Source organism: Hypanus sabinus, chromosome X2 (assembly GCF_030144855.1).
Source record: "Hypanus sabinus isolate sHypSab1 chromosome X2, sHypSab1.hap1, whole genome shotgun sequence".
In the NCBI taxonomy this organism is placed as follows: Eukaryota; Metazoa; Chordata; class Chondrichthyes; order Myliobatiformes; family Dasyatidae; genus Hypanus; species Hypanus sabinus.
This window is the reverse complement of record NC_082739.1, coordinates 35,012,814-35,035,488: the sequence shown is the minus strand read 5'-3', so window position 1 is coordinate 35,035,488 and position 22,675 is coordinate 35,012,814. Positions and strand designations below refer to the sequence as shown.

The 22,675-nt window shown below is 42.9% G+C and overlaps 1 protein-coding gene across 1 annotated transcript in view; it reads right to left on the bottom strand.

The window, feature by feature from the left end:
• Positions 1–4,416: 4,416 nt before the first annotated feature.
• Positions 4,417–22,675, bottom strand: part of LOC132385312 (protein ITPRID2-like) — a 34,780-nt gene continuing 16,521 nt past the window's right edge. Inside the window, exons 3-6 of the mRNA XM_059957331.1 lie at positions 14,716–14,772; positions 9,476–9,515; positions 8,121–8,329; positions 4,417–6,383 (exon numbers count right to left, since the gene is read on the bottom strand). Of these exons, the coding sequence (XP_059813314.1) occupies positions 5,704–6,383; positions 8,121–8,329; positions 9,476–9,515; positions 14,716–14,772 (986 nt within the window). The 3' untranslated portion in view covers positions 4,417–5,703. The remainder of the gene's footprint in view (positions 6,384–8,120; positions 8,330–9,475; positions 9,516–14,715; positions 14,773–22,675) is intronic.

Genomic DNA, 22,675 nt, shown 5'->3' with positions numbered 1-22,675 from the left:
GATCATATGACAGGTTTTTTTTACAGGTTATAAAAGGAAGACCCCTCCCTGTGAGGAGGGGCAGTTCGTGGCTGGATTTGCCAAGTTGACTTCATGCCACTGCGTGATTTAATGTGATGATGCAGTTTAGTTGAAAGGTGAAGTTTTATCTAATGCCTAAAGTTTAAAAGGTCATCGCTAGCAGGTTCTTTACAATACTGCTAGTTTGAGAATCAGTGGAGAGTGACGATCGGAGTTCGGGAGTTAAAGATCAAGGAGAATCGATCTTCGACGGTGAAACGGGTTCGACCTTATTTAATCCTTATTTGGAAGGAATTTGTTGACTGTTCTCATGTTAATCTCTGCGGGATAGCAGAAGATTGAGGACAGTGTGATAAAGGAAAGGTCAGTGCCTTTAAGCCATTTCATTTCGTAAATTCTTTGTGGGAAGTTCAACGTCGTGGATCGAAGCAAAACAACGTGAAAGAGAATTTAAATCGTCTTATAAAGTCTCTCCTTTTAAATGGACTGTGAGCATTTTTGAACTTTTGGCAATACTACTTTAAAGAACTGTTTTTGCAACATCACTTTAAGAACTGTTTGAGCTGCATCGCTTTAAGAACTGTTTAAGCTGCCACACAGCAGCTGTTTCCGGTTGTGTTAGTGTTTGTTTACTTTTGGGGGGGGGTTTGTTTCAGTGTTAAATAAAAAAGTGTTATTTGTTGTATGAACCCTTGCCTAACTCACATATTTATTGTTGCCTGAATACGTAACACCAGAAAACCAGGTATGATATGCGAAGGGCTATTTCAAGGGTGAAGAGACAATTTCAAATGAGGTTGGAGGCAACATTTGATGCACAGCAACTCTGGCAGGGTCTGCAAGACATTACTTCCTTTGAAGCGAAAGCCAATAACATGAATGACAGCGATGCTTCACTACCAGCTGAATTCAATGCCTTCTCTGCCTGCTTTGAAAGTGAGAACACAACTACAGCTGTGAAGATCCCTGCTGTAACTGATGACCCTGTGATCTCTGTCTCAGAGGCCGATGTTAGATTGTCTTTAAAGAGAGTGAACCCTCGCAAGGCAGGAAGTCCCGATGGAGTACCTGGTAAGGCTCTGAAAACCTGTGCCAACCAACTAGCAGGAGTACTCAAGGACATTTTCAACCTCTCACTGCTACAGGCAGAAGTTCCCACTTGCTTCAAAAAGGCAACAATTACCAGTATACCAGTGCCTAAGAATAATAATGTGGGCTACATTAATGACTATCTCCCAGTAGCACTCACATCGACAGTGATGAAACGCTTTGAGAGGTTGGTTATGACTAGTCAGAACTCCTGCCTCAGCAAGGACCTGGACCCATTGCAATTTGCCTATCACCACAATAGGTCAATGACAGATGAAATCTCAATGGCTCTCCACACAGCTTTAAACCACCTGAACAACACAAACACCAACGTCAGGATGCTGTTCATCGACTATAGCTCAGCATTTAATACCATCATTCCTACAATCCTGATTGAGAAGTTGCAGAACCTGGGCCTCTGTACCTCCCTCTGCAATTGGATCCTTGACTTCCTAACCAGAAGATCACAATCTGTGCGGATTGGTGATAACACATCCTCCTTGCTGGTGATCAACACTGGCACACCTCAGGGGTATGGGCTTTGCCCATTGCTCTACTCTCTGTATACATATGACTGTGTGGCTCGGCATAGCTCAAATACCATCTATAAATTTGCTGACAATACATCCATTGTTGGTAGAATCTCAGGTGGTGACAAGAGGGCATACAGGAGTGAGATATGCCAACTAGTGGAGCATTGTCGCAGCAACAACCTGGCACTCAATGTCAGTAAGACGAAAGAGCTGATTGTGGACTTCAGGAAGGGTAAGATGAAGGAACACATACCAATCCCCATAGAGGGATCAGAAGTGGAGAGAGTGAGCAGCTTCAAGTTCCTGCGTGTCAAGATCTCTGAAGATCTAACTGGTACCAACATATCGGTTTAGTTATAAAGAAGGTAAGAGAGCAGCTATACTTTATTAGGAGTTTGAAGAGATTTGGCATGTCAACAAATACATTCAAAAACTTCTGTAGATGTACCAAGGAGAGCATTCTGACAGGCTGCATCACCGTCTGGTAAGGAGAGTAGTAAATCTGTGGAATGCTCTGCCACAGATTGCAGTGGAGGCCAAATCAGTGGGTATACTTAAGGCAGAAGTTGATAGTTTCTTGATCAGTCAGGGCATCAAATGATATGGTGAGAAGGTAGGTGTATGGGGTTGAGTGGGATCCAGGGTGAGCCATGATGGGCTTAATTCTGCTCCTATGTCTTATGGTCTGCTTATTTAATTTAATTTTCTTTTTTATAAATACTTAATGTAACTTGTAGTTTTTGTTATTATATATTGCAATGTACTGCTGACCAAAGGTTGTGTTGGCGCATGGCCTACTGGGCAAGGCATCAGACTAGTAACCTGAAGATCACTGGTTCGAGCCTCAGCTGAGGCAGCGTGTTTGTGTCCATGAGCAAGGCACTTAACCACACGTTGCTCTGCAATGTCACCGGTGCCAAGCTGCATGGGTCCTAGTGCCCTTCCCTTGGACAACATCGGTGGCGTGGAGAGGAGAAAGCCTGTAGCTTGGGCAACTGCCGGTCTCCCATACAACCCTGCCCAGGCCCGCACCCTGGAAACTCCAGGCACAGATCCATGGTCCCTCAAGACCGATGGATGCCACCACCACTGGTGGCACAAAACAACAGATTTCACAACAAATGCCAGTGATATGAAACCTGATTCAGATTCTTTGGGTTGTGGAAGGCAGAGAGAGTGGACAGACAGTACCTTTTTCTCAAGGTGGTGATAATTAATACAAGAGGACATAATATTTAAAGAGAGTGGAAGAACATTTAGGGGAAATGTCAGAGTAAACTTTTCTTTTTACACTGAGAGTGGAGGGTGCCTGGAATACACTGCCCGGGCAGCTGGTAGAGGCTGATACTTCGAGGGACAGTTAAGAAACTCATATGATGACAGAAAACTAGAGGGCTATGGGCTGTGTATGGATGGAATAGATTGATCGTGGAGTAGTTTAGAAGGTCGGCCAATATTATGGGCCAAAGGTTCTGTACCATGCTATTTTTTATGAAAGGGGTGCCCTAGGATGAAACCCATGTGCGAAGGTGCAAAACTCAGGATTAAAGGCGGCAGCTCTGAGCTGCATCACTTAACTACTGTATATTTGCTGCTGTAAATGACAAAACAGCCAGAGATTATTGAAAGAGGTGATGACTAGAAAAGTGCAGCAGAAACTTTACTTTTATCCTCTAGCAAGGTGTTAATAAAGATAAAGATTAGCTTTATTCGTCACGTGTACAGTTTATCAAAACATTGAACTATACACTCAGCAGGCACATTATTAGGTACGCCATGCTCATTAATGTAAATATCTAATCAGCCAATCATGTGACAGCAGCTCAATGCACAAAAGCATGCAGACATGGTCAAGTGGTTCAGTTGTTGTTCAGACCAACCATCAGAATGGGGAAGAAATATGATCTCAGTAACTTTTACTGTGGAATGATTGCTGGTGACAGATGGGGTGGTTTGAGTATCTCAGAAACTACTGAACTCCTGGGATCTTCATGCATAACAGTCTTTAGAGTTTACAGAGAGTGGTGTGAAAAACAAAAAAAAATCCAGTGAGTGACAGTTCTGTGAGCAAAAATACCTTGTTAATGAGAGAGGCCAGAAGAGAATGGCCAGACTGGTTCAGGCTGACAGGAAGATGACAGTAACTCAAATAACCACACGTTACACCAGTGATGTGCAGAAGAGCATCTCTGAATGCACAACATGTCGAATCTTGAAGTGGATGGGCTACAGCAGAAGAAAACCATGAACGTACACTCAGTGGACACTTTATTAGGTACAGGAGGTATCTAATAAAGTGACCACTGAGAGTACAGTCAAATGTATTGTTTGTGTCAATGACCAACACCACCCAAGGATGTCCTATGGGTAGTCCATAAGTGTTGCCATGCTCCAGTGCCAACAGAACATGTCTACAACTTACTTACCCTTACTAACCCATACGTGCTTGAAATGTGGGAGGAAACCCAACATGGTCACGGGGAGAACATGCAAACTCCTCCCAGACAGCGGCAGAAATTAACTCGGGATTCTGGCGCCGTAAACCGTAACACTAACCATTATGCTACTGTGCTGATCCAGAGAAGTAGAATAATGAGAACCAGAGGAAATGTGAGGATAAAAAAAAGTCATTTTTGCAAAGTGTGTTAGGATGTGTGATGTGATCTGGTTTTGGATATGGATCCAGCACTTCAAAATAATGAAAATTCACAGGAGTATTGGGGAAGAGCGGGGATGTGGGAAGTACCTGGCACAGAATTGTTATCAAGTTCAAGTTTAATTATCATTCAACCATACATGAATATAGCCAAATGAAACAGCATTTCTCCGGGGCCACAGTGCAAAACATAGTACCAACAGTCATATACAGCACAAGGCATATGTAAGTAAACATACAGTGCCTTGAAAAAGTATTCAGCTCCCAGAACTATTTTCATATCTTACTCTTTCATTTTCTAAATTTAAAATATATTGAAGTTGGATTTCTTGAGCTAATTTACAAAAAAACATTGTGCATCATGTCAAACCAAAAGAAAAATTCCAAAACCAATCAACAATTTACTAAAGATTAAAAACCCATAGCTTTATAAATCTTTTAGTACTGCTCATATGGAACATGTTGAATTGTCAGACATGGCCACTGTTCTGCCAGTGACCTCAAGAAACTACAGGGAGTTGTGGGCACAGCTCAGCACATCATGGGCAGCAGCCCCCTCTCCATAGACTGGCGGTACTTCTCACTGCCTCAGTGGAGCAGCCTACATAGTCAAAGACCCCACCCACCCCAAGCATTCTCTCTTCTCCCCTTTCTACCAGGCAAAAGATGAAAAAAACATGAAAGCTCATATCACCAGGCTCCAGGACAACTTCTACCTCCTATTATAAGACTTGAATGGTTCCTTAGCACAATACAATTGACTCTCAACCTCACAATCTACCTCATTTTAACCTTGCACTTTACTGTTCACCTGCATTGCATTTTCACTGCACCTGTTGCATCTTATTCTGGATTTTTTCTGCATCTTTTGCAATCTCTGTGCAATGTGTAATAATTTGATCTGCATGTACAGTGTGGAGGACAAGATTTTTACTTTACCTCACTATACATGTCAAGAAATAGACCAATAATAAACCAATTCCAATCAATTGTACTTCCTTTGCTGCTGGGAAACTGGTTTATTAACAATCAAGATTCAAGAGACGGCAGATGCTGGAATCTGGAGCAACAAACAATTTGCTGGAGGAACTCAACAGGTCGGGCAGCATCTGTGGGAGAAAAAGAATAGTCATTGTCTCAGGCCGTTAGCCTGCTTCAGGACTAATCCTAAATCTCATGCAGGGTTCTGTCTCCTTTTTATATAAACACATAATCATTTGCACTGGAAGGGGAAGTTTTTTTTTGCCCAGAATGGCAAGGAATGGGATGCAGCATTGTATCCGACTCCCTGTTGGTGGGAAGTAGGTTAGCTTCTTATCAAGTGTATCCACATGAAGCTCATTGCTGACTGGTCAAAAGATTACTGATCAACTTTCATACTTCGTATAATGTTCGTACAACACATCAATTGGCAAAATATTCTGGACTTTCAGGTGACGCTTTGAGCTGCTGTGGTTGCTCTTGTGCATCAATGTGCTGATCGTCTGACCCACCAGAGTAGGAAACAACCTCTCTTCCCAGCAGTGATGGCACAGGATTGGAACACTCCGACTGTTCACTAGGAGACTCCATTAGTGGAGTACTCCTTGTGCTGACAGTGTAAACCTTAGACCTCCCAATGTCCACATTCCACACCTCCTTGGTCGTGGCACTGCTGGCTTGCTGATTTTCTTCCTCCTTTGGGCAAGAAGACTCTGATCTTTCACTGTCTCTTGAACTGATGGCCTTTTCACAAACTTCTCCTGAGCCGTTAGGCTCAGTCCTCACCCAGTCTGTCTTCATAGTGCACTCTTGAGATTGATCTAGTCCTGAGCTCGTTTTGCTTGCTGATTCTTCCTTTTGTTTTGGATATTCCGACACCTTGGGTGGTCCGTACAAGCACAACTTAGTAATTGTTTTCCTCAGTTTCTGAACTGCTTTGCCACCTGGGAACTTCCCTTCTGGACTTCTGTTGAATTTATCAGAACTGAAGGAAAACTCGTGGACAGGTCCAATCTTCGTCACGGGTGTTTTGGAAACACGGGAATACAGGGAGGTTAAGGCATTCGCCATGGTTGTGAGAACCTCAATTTGCCTGAAGCGACCTGGAAGACAAGCACAAACAAGTAGGAGTTAGGTTACTGCAGCTTTGTTGATGGAGTCAGAGCTTCGGTGCACTAATAGACAATCCAGAGCACAAGCGATGGAAAGAAGACACTGAGCAAAGGTAGCATGGTGCGCTGGGGCAGTGACAGAAGACTGAACGTACTAGAGAAACAATGGCAGTGTTAGAGTGCTGGAGCACCGCCATTTCTGTTAGAATATCAAAGCACCAAGGAAGCAATCGTGGAGAGAGAGCACTACAAGTCACTGTTGGTGCTAGAACCTTCAAGTGTCTATGGGTTGCATTAAAACACTGGAGTTTCAATGGAGTTTAAATGGCTTGGACAGATCACCAGATGGTGGAGATGAAACACCTGGGAAATTAGAGCGGTGAAAGGGCCGATGATGGACACAAGAGAAAGTGCAGATGCTAATGATCTAGAGCAACAGTTGCAAAATGCTGGAGGAACTCAGCAGTTCAGATAGCATCTATGGTGGGAAATAAACAGTCCATGTTTAGAGCCAAGATGCTTAATCGGGGGAAGATGGATTAGTATGATCACCAGAGCTTTGAGAATGGATGTGAAGCATTTGTGCTGCAGAGGGAGTGAACATGGAGCGGGAGGGCATTAATGAATAAATTTGCGCACTTGCGGGTGGAATCAAGGCACTAAAACATCAGCAGTGGGGTTAGACGTCCCAAGGGTCAATGATAGCATGAAAGTAAGTGTGAGAAGAGAGTTAGAAAGGTCAAGCAGAAAATTAGTGTACAAATTATGGCAGCAGACAGTCAAATGCAGAGGAAAAGCACTATGTCAGTGATGAAATTAGAACATGAAAGAACTGATGGTTTATTTAGTGCACTGGTAGTGCGGTGATGGAGATACAGCATTTGAGCATGTACCAGACTACTGTGGCAAGAATGTTCAAAATAAACACTCGAGTATTAATTGTACAGTTTGTGCATTAGTACTTCATTCGAGCAATTAAGAGTGCAAGAACTTCAATCAGCGATGCTCAGCGCTGTCTCTTGGCTTCTCGCTCACTGCTGCCAGAGGAAGGTGTCTGTGCGTGGCGGTCTTTCTCTCTCTCTTTCTCTCCCTCTTGCTCACTGCTCCTGAGGAAAGGCCCCTGCATTCGAATGAGCTTTCTCTCTCCCTCGATGCTGTTGTAGGATGGTGCCAAAGTTCTGGGTCAGTGGTTTATGGATTGGACTGTAGTTCGATTGGACTCTTTCGATTTTATGTTTTTATATTTTGTGTTCTTGCTAGTTCTTTCTTGTTACTGCTTGTGCGATTTGTTTGTTTTTTAGCGCATGGGGGGAGTTGATGTTCTTGTCGCAGTTTGCGCAATTTGTTTTTTTGCGCACGTGGGGGTTGATGTTCTTGTCGCAGTTTGCGCTGTGTTTTTTTGCGTGTGGGGTGGGGGGACCTGATATTTTTCCTTGAATGGTTTCCATGGTTTTCTTTGTTTTGTGGCTGTCTGGAGAAGACGAATCTCAGAGTTGTGTACTGCATACTTTGATAATAAATGTACTTTGAACTTTAAACACTAGAACTTCAATAGTGGAGCTTCCCTAGTGCTTTAACTTGACCTTTGATGCCCTCATGCTCTGCTCTACACTGAAATTCATGACTGCCTCTTCATCATTGAATCAACATGGTTAGACACTCTAGCCGATGTAAGAGGACAGATAAGTTTTGATGTACTTTTATCTCTAAAATGGGTTTGCAACTCACTTGCCAGTGTGTAGCTGGGATTTTCTTCCCCCAATCTCTTCACCTGAGCTTCTAAAAAGACCCTGAAGTTAATTCCATTGGCATGGGAGGTATAACTGAAGAAGCGGGATGGGATTTTTGCTGTAATATTCGGCTCTTCCATTCCAAAGCCAAGATTATACAGTATATCTTCAGGATCCTCTTTGTAAAATTCCAGTATTTGAGAGATACTAAAAAAAATAATAATCATACCGTGAATATCAAGAGTTCAAGATCCTCAAAATTCAACTTTATTTCTCACGTGTACATTGAAACATACAGAGGAATGCAGTGTTTGTGTTAACAATCAACATACCCGAGAGAATGCTGGGAGAAGCCCACAAGAATCGTCATACATTCTGGCACTAATATAGCATGCCCACATTGTTTGGCACAGAACCACAGAACAAGCAATGAAACAACAGCAAAAACAAGGCCCATTCCTCCCTCCCATCCACACACATACACAGCCCTTTAACCCCAGGACAGGCTTTCGGCCTCCAGCAGACACAGACCCCGGACTACGAGCACCACCAGACTTGCCAAGATATATGCCATGATGAATATCTATACTTAACATCCAGCAAGCATTGTGACTCACATAACCTGTTCTTCCTGTGAAACATTCACCAGAGATGCCCGTAACCAATTCTCCAGGGAACTATTGGTTGTAAATTCAAACCCCTGTTCTCAATGGAGGTATTTAAGCTAAATATAAGGCCCTGATATCTTAGAATCAATGTTCCATGAATGCCAGCATCATGCTCTTCGAAGGAATTATCAACCACCAGCCTCAACAACTTTGTTGTGAAATTTATGTCAACGCCACCTTCGCCTTAGAGAACTGCACACTGTAAATACCATAACTTTCTGGTGAAGTAATCTCCCGGAATCAGAGCAGCAATAGACCTAAGTGGGCTGAGGGGCAATGGACATGATCAAAATTAACAGAAGAAACCAGGCAATGAAGTCCTAGGAAGCAGGTAAGTGATAAGCTGCTAAGAGTTAATATTTACATTCTCCAGATACATTACCACACACTCGGGACAGTGATCAATTTCCATACCTGTCCATTCATCTTTTGGGATGTAGGAGGCAAATAAAGTATCTGGAGGAAACCCACATGCTCACAAGGCAAACATGCAGACTATACAGATGGGAGAGATGTCAGTATTAAACCTCATCACTGGTCCTACTAAGTGAGCCACTTTACTACCCTTATCTGTGGGTTCCCTGTGATTCAATGAAAATGGTGCCACATAATAACCCTTCCAAGCATACAAATGGCACAACATCTGTCACCTGCAGGCTACAGAGTAATCTCAGACTCCACTTACCATGATAACGTTGGTTGACTTGGTTTCCGTGACACATTGCCTGAGGGAGAAAGTTAAAAAAATATTCAGTTGACGCTAGGTTCCTGTTTGGATTCGACATTTCCTGGTTTGCCCTCTTTTGGGGGAACTAAGGAGGTTTCACATCATTGAAGCACGGCAGTTCCTCCCAAATCTGCAACTCCATGAAACCTTTGCTCCTCTCGCTTCCCTTGTTTACAGAATGGCTCAATTGCAGTCCCCTGGCATGAGCCATATTTTGAGGAATGGTATCAAAGTTCAAAGTTCAATGTAAATTTATTATCAAAGTACCACCAAAATTTATTATCAAAGTACCACCATATACTACCCTGAGATTCATTTTCTTGCAGGCTTTCACAGTAGATGCAAAGAAACACAATGAAAAGCCACACACACAAAGATGGACAAGCAACTAATGTGCAAAAGTAGTCAAATTATGGAAATACAATGAAACTAATAATAATGACTAAATATGTAATAAATAATATTGAGATCATGAGTTGTAGAGTCCTTATAGGCTTTTCCATTCAGGGGTATTAGTGTTTCCATACCATACCATATCAGTATTCGGAGTCATTAATTATTAAGATAAACAGTTAACCTTTCAGATTGAGGACCCTTCAATAAAATTAGGAAAGAGAGAAACAACTCAGTTAGAATCACAATTCTAACCACAAGGGTATTTCAGAGGTATGGAGGGATCTGAGCTGCCTTGCAAAAGGGTAGTGTGGAGGTACAGCATGTAGTTGGTAAAGGTGACTGAACATTAGCTATTTGCCAGGGGACCTAACACAATCTAGCAAGAAGGCTGTGTTTCAGATATACAGTACACCAGTGAGACCACATCTAGAATATTATATAGAGGGCTGGTCTTACTAAAGGAAGAATTTTAATACATTTAAAGCAGTACAGAGAAAATCCTTTATACTTATAATGAAACAGAATAAGGATACTTGGCCCATCAAATTCAGACTATCTCCAAGGAGTGTAATTCCACCAGTCCCTTTGCTTATTCTGCTGTGCCAGTGCAACTTATTCTCTCATTCACTTGCCCAACAACCTCCATTTGATCCTTTTTGCCATTCATCAGATTAAAGCTCCAGAGATCAAACTGATGCCACCAAAACTTTCTGCACCCAAGTTCCTCAGGAAGACACCTTCAAAGCAACACTTCCCACATAAGCAATGTCAGTGCAGCGTGCCATCTCATGATGTACTTCTCAGCGGCATCTTCCATGTCTGATCATACAAACACCAGTCAGGCTCACAGTCACTCTCATTCTGAGATCCTTGCTGCTGACACATCTTACTCCTGGCCTTTACTGCAATGCAGAAGTTAATAAAGAAGCTTAAAGAGTGTGGTGAACTATGTGCCTGTCTGGACACTCCCCCTGCTGACTGCTCCTGTGGCTCCTCCCACAGGCCCCTGTATAAAGGCGATCTGAGGCCTGATCCTCGGCCTCAGTCTCCAGGATGTAATACGGTGGTCACTCATTGCTTGTTCCTTCTTCCAGTCAATAAAAGCCGATATCTCGCCTTATGTCTCAGAGTGAGTTATTGATGGTGCATCAAAGAGCAAAGTGGGGAAGTTTTGATTTTTGATCTATATGATTTTCGCTTTCATATCTGGAACGTGGATTAAGTCCATGAACTTCCCCAAAGTGCAAGTATTCACAGAGGGCACCTACAGACACCCTTCCAACAACTTCCTGCCCTGTGGTAGCGATTTCTGGTTAGACCACAGTTAGAATTCTCACTGCCATATTACATCATATAGATATGATTGATCCAGACTGGAGGTGTAGGAGATGTGCTGTAATTGGAAATGTGCTGTAGTTATGAAGAAAGAAAGATTATTTTTGATAGGTCATTTTCCTTGGAATATAGAAAGCTGACAGAAGACATTTGACATGTATAAAATCACTAAGGACCTATTTAGAGTAAACAGGAAGGGATTTTTTGGCATAACAGGGATCAAAAACCATTGATTTAAAATAATTGGTCTAAGAATTAGAGGGAAGACCTTCAGACCATCAGACATAGAAAAAGAATTAGGCCCTTTAGCCTATTGAGTGTGCTCCACTATTCTAAGATGGCGGACTTATTTTCGGTCTCAACCCCATTCTCTTGCCTTCTCCCCATAACCTTGACACCCTAACTCATCAGGAACCTATAATCTCATCTTTAAATATACCTAATGACTTGGCCTCAACAGCCACATGTGGCAACAGATTCCACTTATTCACCACCCTCTGGCAAAAGTAACTTTTCCTCATCTCTATTCTAAAGGGAAGGCCCTCTAATCTGAGGCTGTGTCCTAGGCTCCCCCACCATAAGAAATATCCTCTCCACATCCACTTTATATCTTGGCCTTTCACTATTCGATAGGTTTCAATGAGATCCCCATCATTCTTCTAAACTCCAGTGAGTACAGGCTCAGAGCCATCAAACTCTCCTCCTACGTTAACTCATTCTCAAGAAACTCCTCTGGACCTCTCCAATGGCAGCATATCCTTTCTTAGATAAGGGGCCGATTGCATTTGCTTCCCTTACCACCAACTCAACCTGAAATTTAACCTTTAGGAAATTCTGCATGAGGACTCCCAAGTCCCTTTGCACCTCGGACTTTTGAATTCTCTCCCCATTTAGAAAATAGTCTATGCCTTTACTACTTCTACCAAAATACATGACAAAAACACTTTGCTACACTATATTTCATTTTGGATCTCCCCTGCCCCCTCCAACTTTCAAATCTCTTACTATCTCTTCTTACAGTTAGTCCTGACAAAGGGTCTCGGCCCAAAACTTCGACTGTGCTTCTTCCTATGCTGCCTGGCCTACTGTGTTCCATCAGAATTTTGTGTGTGTTGCTACACTATATAGCAGCCACTTCTTTGTCCGTTTTCCAAATCTATCTCGGTTCTGCTGCAGATTTCTTGTTTCCTCAGCACTACCTGGCCCTCCACCTATCTTTGTATTGTCCACAAACTTGGCCACAAAGCCATCAATTCTGTCATCAATATCATTGATGTAGAATGTGAAAAGAAGTGGTCCCAACACTGACCCCTGTGGAACACCAAGCAGAAAAAGGCCCTTTTATTCCGATTCTTTGCCACCTGCCAGTCAGCAAATCTTCTATCCATGCTAGTATCTTTCCCGTAATACCATGGGCTTTTATTTTGTTTATCAGATTCATGTGTGGCATCTTGTCAAAGGCCTGTCGAGAATCCAGACAAACAACATCTACTGACTCCTTCTTTATCTATCCTGCCATTTTTTTCCTCAATGAATTCCAACAAGAACATAAAATACATTTTTCACCCAGAGGTTGATGGTAGTCCAGAAGCTTGTTAGATGTGTCAATAATGAGAGGATAAGGATTTAAAAACATTGGCGAAACACATGGAAGAGAGATGAAAATTAGATTCCACTAATTATGAGAGGAATATATGGGTAAAATAGAGACATTTTCCTTGGGTGGAAACGTCAAGTGCTAGAAGACATAGCTTTAAGGTGGGGGTGGATTTAAAAAATATTTACGAGGCAGGCTTGACACACAGAGGTGCACAGTAGGTGCCTGGAATGCACTGCCTGTGGAAGTGGTGACATCATTTATGATAGCAATAATTAAGAGGCATTTATACAGGCATATGAATTATTACTGGCCAATTATCACCAGCATATAACCTGTAGCACCAGAGGTCCCAACATACTAGACCACTGCAACACTAGGATAAAGAATGCCTATCGTTCCTTACCTAGACTGCATTTTGGAAAAATGGACCACCTGGGTGTCCTCCTACTACCTGCATACAGACAGAACCTAAAAAGCAAGGCTCCAGAGATCAAGACAACTAAGAGGTGGTCGCAGGAGGCAGAGGAACAGTTACAGGATTACTTCAAGTCAATGGACTGGGCTGTGTTTCAACCACCCATCTGTAGATCTGAATGACTACACCAGGGTTGTAACAGCCTTTTTTTTAAAAAACAACTGTAGATGACTGTGTCCCCACAAAATTATTCAGGGTCTTCCCCAGTCAGAAGTGCCCTGGATGAACCATGAGATCCAAAATCTGTGGAGGGCCAGGTCAAAGGAATTCAAGTCTGGAGACCAGGAGTTGTACAAGAGGTACAGGCATGATCTACAGAAAACCATCTCGAGATTCCAAACCAGGCTGGAATCAATGAGGGATGCTTAACAGCTGTGGCAGGGCTTGAATGCTATGACCTTCTACAAAGTTAAATCAAGCAACACGGGAGACAGCAGAGCTTCACTTCCAGATGAGCTCAACGCCTTCTATGTTCACTTTGACAGTCAAAATATGGAGGAACCATCGGAAACCCCCACATCTCCTGATGATCCTTTGTTCTCAGTACTTGAAGATGACATATGGGCTGCTTTCAAGGAAAGCAGCCAGTCCAGATGGGGTAGCCGGCCGAGGTACTAAAGACCATGCTGGCCAATTGGCTGGTGCATTCATGGATATCTTCAAGCTCTCGCTTTGGCATTGTGTGATAGCCACCTGCATCATGGAGGCTTCAATCATACCAGTGATGAAGAATGCTCAATGACTATTGCCCAGTTGCATTTACATCCACTGTGATGAAGAGTATTGAGAGGATGGTAATGAAGCATATCAGCTCCTGTCTGAGTGGCGACTTGGATCCGCTCCAGTTTGCCTACCAAGGCAACTGGTCCACACCAGATGCCACCTCATTGGCTCTTTACACAACCCTGGAACATCTGGACAGCAAAGATATCTCTTCATCAATTACAGCTCAGCATTTAGTAAGTGCAGTTCCAACACCATAATCAAGTTTGCTGATGACTCCACTGTTGTGGGCCATATCTCAGCAGATTGGAAAGCATTACTACAGAGCAACATCTTGTGGTGGAAGAAAGTTCAAATTCATAGAATACAGGTTTAAGGTGACTGGTAAAAAAAAAATGAGCAGAAGTAGTTTGCATGCAGTAAGTTGATCCAGTCAGAAATAAAATGTATTATTGGTTTTATAAATAAATGCATTCTGAGTTTTTTTTTAAAAAGGAATTGGATAAATACTAGAAGTGGGAGAACATAGAGCATTGTGGAAAAAGAATAAAGTGTAGAAAACTGTATTTCCCAAGAAATAATAAAGACATGAAACAACTCCTGTAGCGATTTTCCCACCTCTGGTTCTATAGGACAGTTGTTTCAGCAAAGAGGAAAATGGAAACTTACCCTTGGCTCCAGTGCTCGGGTTACCTTCAGCTCTGTTCACACCACTCAAGCCGGCATCTGCAGCAAGAACAGGAGATGTTTACCGTAGAGATACTGTGAGTGCTCCAGCAGTTAACCACCTGTGAACCAATCAGGTTGACAACCTCTCCTGATCTTCATCCTAGCACAGACCTTCCCTGGTCTATCTCTGTTCCCCTTTCTCCACACCAACCAGCTTCACCCTCAGTCCCACTCCCAGTTTCACTGCAACATGAATGAATTGTGAGCAACATTAACTCTTCTGCGCTGCAAATGCTGCCTGACCTATCAAGTATTTCCAGCATTTTCTACCTCACTATTCACTACCACACTATTTTAGCTCTCTTTTTTGCATGTACATATATACATGTGTGTGTGTGTGCGCACGCGTGCACGTGTGCATCTTATTGTCATTTATAGTGTTTTATGTATAGCACTGTACTGTTCCATCTCCAACGTTTCCTCATGATGACTTTTCACAAAACGACAACTTTCCCAATATATGCCAATAATATTAAGCCTCATTCTAATTTTGATTTAGTGCTTATTTAGGTCAAAACTGTCTAAAACTCTGAACAGAACACACCGTGCAGAGGTCCCCCTAAGAGTGCAGAGAAAATGAGGGATTTCAGCCTTAAGTTTAGAATAGAGAAATTGGGTAAGTTCCCCTTGAAATAAAGAAGATGGAGGCATTCAAGACCATGCCCATTGCCAGTGGTCTGTCCACATTCTTGTACGGGTCAGAAAGCTGGCATACGCCCTACTCCTTCAGTGTCATCAAAAAGATATGGCCACAGTCGTCATGAGGAAACGTTGGAGGTGGATTGGGCATGTGATGAGAAGAGGCCAACTCCATCACCAAGACAGTATTCACTTGACCCCTGAAGGGCAGAACAAACGCAGGAGACCAAAGACAACTTGGCGCCATACCGTAGAGGCAGAAATGAGGACCCTGAACCACACCTGGGGCTCCAAGGACAGACAGAGATGGAGGACCTTCATTGCTGCCCTAAATGGCAGCAACATAACGGGCAGTAAGTAACTAAGTGCCAGTTATTTAAGAACTAAACACATACAGTGCCTATGAAAATATTCACCCCCTGGAAGTTTTCATGTTTTATTGATTTACAACATTGAATCACAGTGGATTTAATTTGGCTTTTTTTGACACTGATCAACAGAAAAAGACTTTCATGTCGAAGTGAAAACAGATCTCTACAAAGTGATCTAAACTAATTACAAATATAAAACACAAAATAATTGATTGCTGAAGTATTCACCCCCTTTAATATAACACACCAAATCATCGTTGGTGCAGCCAATTGATTTTAGAAGTCACATAATTAGTTAAATGGAGATTGCTTTTCTAGACCTGTGTGCAGTCAAGGTGCTTCAATTGATTGTCATAAAAATACACCTGTATCTAGAAGGTCCAACTGCTGGTGAGTCAGTATCCTGGCAAAAACTACGCCATGAAGACAGAAGAACAGTCCAAGCAACTCTGCGAAAAGGTTATTGAAAAGCACAAGGCAGGAGATGTATACAAGAAAATTTCCAAGTCACTGAATATCCCTTGGAGTACAGTTAAGTCAATTATCAAGGAATGGAAAGAATATAGCACAGTTGTAAATCTGCCCAGAGCAGGCCGTCCTCAAAAACTGAGTGACTGTGTAAGAAGGGGACTAGTGAGGGAGGCCAACAAGAGACCTGTGACAACTCTGGAGGAGTTACAAGCTTCAGTGGCTGAGATGGGAGAGATTGCACATACAAAAACTGTTGCCTGTGTGCTTCACCAGTCATAGCTTTATGAGAGAATGGTAAAGAGAAAGCCACTGTTGGAAAAAACATACACGAAATCTTGGCTAGATTTTGCCAGAAGGCATGGGTGAGACTCTGAAGTCAGCTGGAAGGTTCTATGGTCTAATGAAACCAAAATTGAGCTTTCTGGCCATCAGACTAAATGCTATGTTTGGCAAAAGCCAAACACTGTACATCACCAAAAACACACCATCCCTACCATGAAGCATGGTGGTGGCTGCATCAGGCTGTGGGGATGTTTCACTGCAGCAGACCCTGGAAGGCTTGTGAAGTTTGAGGGTAAAATGAATGCAGCAAAATACAGGGAAATCCTGGAGGAAAACCTGATGCAGTCTGCAAGAGAACTGCGACTCGGGAGAAGATTTGTTTTCAAAGTTGAACCTGAGAGAACAGCGGGGCTTGACATCATAACTAGAGTGAACGGACCTATTGACTGGTGTGTGGGCTTTGTTCCTGTTCCCAAGACAGATGGCACAGTGAAGATCTCTGTTAATCAAACAAAATTGAATAATGCAGTGAGCCGGGAGAAGTTTATTTTGCCCTCTGTTGAGCACACATTGGGTATGCTGGGAAGAACAGAGTTCTTCACCAAACTAGATGCAAACTCAGTTCTGTCAGATCCATTTAGCTCCTGAGTCACAGAAGTTAACAACCTTTATCACACCATATGGACTCTATGCCTTCAAGAGACTCCCTTTTGGTATTTCCTCTGCCCCTGAACTCTTTCAGATGAGGATGAACCAAATTTTGGAGGGGCTGGAAGGAGTAGTCTGCCACATGGATGACGTACTCATCTTCGGAGGCTTAAGCGAGGAACATGACTAAAGAGTGGAAGCTGCCTTGGAGAAACTGAAATGGCCTCAAATCACCCTAAACAAAAAGAAATGTGAATTTGCAAAGCCTCAGAGGGAGTGCAACCAGATTAAGACAAAGTTGCAGGAGCTCAGAAGATGGAGGGACCTATGAATGTATCAGAGATTTGGCATGGTAAACCAGCTGGGAAAGTTTGGCCTTCTTTTGGCCCAGGGGGAATGCTCATGCAATACCCCAGTGGTGTGTGGAAACTGGTGGCATATGCATCAAGAACACTGACTCTCACTGAATGGCAGTATGCCCAAATCGAAAAGGAGATGCTAGTTCTCATGTGGGCTTGTGAAAGCTTTAGTTGCTACTTGCTAGGCACTAAATTCCTACTTGAAACAGCCTACTTGACAGCCTCCTCAGCTCGAAACACTTGAATGACTTGCCTCCACATCTGCAAAGATTCAGAATGAGGCTTATGCAATACTGTTATGACATTGAAGATGTCCCCAGAAAATCTTCCATAACACCAGAAACTCTGTTGGGGTTGCCACGCAACAGTAAGTGCAGGGAAGCTGACTCCACCCTCATGGAAGATAGCAACAGCTACTTAGCTCAGGTACATGAAAGCTTTCCTGCATCACAGAGTAAACTGGATGAAATTCACACTGAGTTGAAAAAGGACCAAATCTGCAGCAAGGTCATGCAATACCGTGAGCATGGATGCCCAGCTGTTCCAAAAGGAGTTCACCAACTCAGACCCTACTGGCTTGAAAGAGACACACTCACCATTGCTGATGGTTTGATGGTAAAGGGCTCCAAACTTGTCATTCTTGCTTCTATGCATGCAAAAATTATCAGTCAAATCCACCAAGGACTTTAAGGCATGGAAAAAAGTCATCTAAGAGCAAGGTAAGGCCTGGTCTGAGCACACAGCTGGGAGATTATGTGAAGCAATGTGATGCATGCACAAAAATCACGTTGAACACTTCCGTCCCACAGAATTCCCAGACTTTCAATGGCAAATTGCAGACACAGACATTTAAGCTGAAAAGAGAGAAATACATTCTCACTGTGGATTACTACTCATGTAATGTTGAGGTGTCCAAGCTGTCCTCTACATCCTCAGCAGCAGTTCTAGAGCACCTGAAAGCTGTACTCACTCACCATGGAATATCAGAGACACTTGTGTCAGACAATGGTCCACAATTCAGCTGCTCAGTATTCAAAGCCCTTGTTAACAACTATGCGTTCAAACACCAGACAAGCAGTACACAGTACTCACAGGCAAATGGAGAAGTGGAAAGATCAGTGCAAGCTGTTGAGAGTCTCCCTCTGAAGGCAAAAGACTCCGACAAAACTCTTCTGGCTTACCGCTTCACATCTCTTGCAAATGGCTACAGTCCATCAGAGCTGTCAATGGGCCGGAGACAGAGAACAAGCCTGCCCTTTATTCCTTCCCTTCTCCAACCTCCCTTACCAGACTTAGACAAAGTGAGAAATCTTGAGACAACACAGTGTGTGAAAATAAAGAGCATGCATGATCTCACAGAGCAAAATCGTTGTCGCTGCTCAGGGGTGGTGAAGCTGTTTGGGTTTCGGACCAATTTACCAAAGGAACAACAGTCCAACAGCATGCACCATGATCGTTTGTAATCAGAACATCACCAGGTGAAATCAGGCGGAAAAGTCTTGCGCTCGTGCACCTTCAAAGTCCACAAAAGGTAGAGAAGGAAATAGAGTGGCCTGATCCTTATGACTAGGACCACTTACCCGAGGTGGACACACCTATTCAAGAATCTCCATCCGCTCTAAGACTTCCAGGAACCTGTACCAGATATGGCTGTTTGTCTGTCCCACCACAGAAGTCTAATAGCTTAGAGCAGGTGACTAAGGAAGCAGAATAATCCTCGCACATTGTCACAGTGTTCAGGTAGCTTACCCTGACCTCCATTAGATTTAGTGTGTTTTAAAAAGAGTTCTAATTTTGAAAACATTTCACAAAATGAGACTGCTCTTTAAAAAAAAGAATTTCTGGAAGATGGCGCTGGTGTATATTGGTAACACTCTGCCGGCTGCAGGGAATTGTACCAGTTTTCCTCTTAAATATACTCCTTTTGAATTACTTTTGTTGCAATCTGCAGCATGTAAATTTCCTCTTAGCAACAGCAATGAAATTACATCAATGATCTCCTCACTAAAGCCTCAATGAACCAAAGGCTGACTCACATAATGGCTGCTCTGCTTAAACCTAACCTTTCATTGAATTTGCCAAGTGCCTAGTAAATACAATCCAACGTCTCCTTTGGGCTATGCCGACTGCCCCGCTTGCCGCCTCTTAAACTTTTTCCCTCCAAGCAATCTGCTGTCTCTCGGGACTGGGGTGCAAAATGTGCCAACTGCCCCTGCTCACTTCTTTTAAACACTCTCTCCTTCCAAGCAATCCGATACCTCCTCAGGATTGTGGCGCACAAAAAAATTCCTCTGATGTAACAAAACACATTGATGAAGGTAGAGCAGAAGATGTAGTGTATATGCATTTCAGTAAGGCATTTGATAAGGTTCTCCATGCAAGGCTCATTTAGAAAGTAGTGGGGCATGGAATCCAAGGAGACCTTACTTTGTGGATCCAGAATTGGCTTGCCCACAGAAGGCAAAGGGTGGTTGTGGATGGTTTCTATTCTGCATGGAGGTTGGTAACTAGTGGTGTTCCACAGGGATCTGTTCTGGGACCCCTACTCTTCGTCATTTTTATAAAGGATCTAGATGAGGAAGTTGAAGGGTGGGTTAGTAAGTTTGCTGATGACACAAAGGTTGGGGGTGTTGTGGATAATGTGGAGGGCTGTCAGAGGTTACAGTGGGACATCGATAGGATGCAGAACTGGGCTGAGAAATGGCAGATGGAGTTCAACCCAGATAAGTGTGAAGTGGTTCATTTTGGTAGGTCAAATTTGAAAATAGAATATAATATTAATGATAAGACTCTTGGCGGTGTGGAAGATCAGTGAGATCTTGGGGTCAGTGTCAATAGGACAATCAAAGCTGCAGCACAGGTTGAGTGTTGTTAAGTATGACGTGTTTGCCTTCATCAACTATAGGATTGAGTTCAAGAGCCATGAGGTAATGTTGCAGCTATATAAGACTTTGGTTAGACCCCACTTGGAGTACTGTGTTCAGTTCTGGTCACCTCATTACAGGAAGGATGTGGAAACCATAGAAAGAGTGCAGAGGAGATTTATAAGGATGTTGCCTGGATTGGGGAGCATGCCTTATGAGAATAGGTTGTGAACTTGGCCTTTTCTCTTTGGAGCGACGGAGGATGAGAGGTAACCTGATAGAGGTGTATAAGATGATGAGGGGCATTGATCATGTGGATAACCAGAGGCTTTTACCCAGGGCTGAAATGGCTACACGAGGGGACGTAGTTTTAAGGTGTTTGGAAGTAGGTACAAGGGGAATGTCAAAGGTAAGTTTTTCACACAGGGATTGGTGGGTGCATGGAATACATTGCCAGCTAAGGTGGTAGAGTCAGAGACAATAGGGTCTTTTAAGAGACTCTTAGATAGGTACGTGGAGCATAGAAAAATAGAGGGCTATGCAGTAGGGTAATTCTAGGCAACTACTAGAGTAGGTTACACAGTTGGCACAACATTGTGAGCAGAAGGGCCTGTAGTGTGTTGTAAATTTCTATGTCTATGTTCTATCTTCAGATCTCATGTTCAACGGTGAAGTGCAGAGAGTTAAATGTGGTGCCTTTAAGGGTCAATGGCAAGGTCAAGGCTGAAAACCAGGCTGAAGCGCAGAGGATGAGGCCTCCTCTGCCTACCATCTTGTTGGCGAATGTTCAGTCACTTGACAATAAGATTGATGATCTCAGGGCAAGGCTGCTGTATCAGAGGCAGATGAGGCAGATCTCAATTGACTGCCGCATTGAGACATGGTTAACAGCGAACACATCGGACACAGCTATCCAACCAGAATTTTTTATGATTTTCAGAATGAATTGAACCTCAAAGGAAAGGGGTGGCAGTGTATGCTTTTTAGTCAATTCTCGTTGGTGCATGGGCATTGGTGTTATGGTACTTCCTGTTCTCCTAACTTAGAACAACTAACGATTAAATGTAGATCATTCTATTTGCCTCAGGAATTCTCATCCATAATACTGACCACATTTACATACCACCAGCAGCTGATTATAAGCAAGCACTCGTAAAATTGCACAATGCTGTCTGTAAACAAGAAATGGCCCATACCACGCATTTCAAATTATAGTCAGTGACTTTAACCAGGCCTGTCAGAAGAAAACCTGGTCCAATTATCACCAGCACGCATCCTGTTGCGCCAGAGGTCCCAACATACTAGACCACTGCTACACTACGATAAGAAATGCTTCCTTCCCGAGACCATATTTTGCAAGTTGGATCATTTGGCTGTATTCCAACTACCTGCATACAGACAGAGCCCAAAGAGCAAGGCTCCAGAGATCAAGACAACCAAGAGGTGGTAGCAGGAGGTTGAGAAATGGTTACATGATTGTCTTGAGTTAGTAAGGACATCAAAGGTTACGGGGAGAAGCTAGGAGAATGGGTTTGGGCAGGATTATAATTCAGCCATGACTGAATGGCAGAGCAGATTTGATGCACTGAATGGCCTAATTTTGCTCCTATGTCTTATGCTTTTTTTTTGGTCTTATGGTCTTCTCTTGTGGCTCTTTATTCCTCCTTATTAATTTCCTTGACTTAGCTCCCAAGGAATCAAAGTTAACTCTTTCTATTCCTTCTTACATGTGGAATCTATTGTAATTATTTTTATACCCACTGCTAATTTCATATTGCCTGTTCTTTCTTCTCATCAATTAACTGGGTCATCTTTTGCTGCTTTTTGAAATTCTTCCAATTCTCAGCTTTATTTTCTATTACATTGTCTTTAACTTTGTTAAAGGACAGGTCATGTTCTTGAAAACCTCCAACATCTCCTCATCTTTGTTTCAAGGAGAAAAGCCCCAACTTCAATCCAAACTTATAGGTGATATCTCGCATCTTTTTTTAAATTTAATATAGCATAGAACAAGCCCTTCTGGCCCAACAAGCCGCACTGCCTAACAACCCAGCTATTTGACACTAGCCTAATTATAGAACAATTTACAATAACCAATTAACCGGCTAACCAATAGCCTTTGAACTATGGGAGAAAACTGGAGCAGCCAGAGGAAACCCACATAATCAAAGGGAGAATTTGCGAACTCCTCACAGACCGAGTCAGAATTGAACCTTGAACTCTGGAACGCCCCAACCTGTAACAGTGTTGTGGTAACTGCTACACT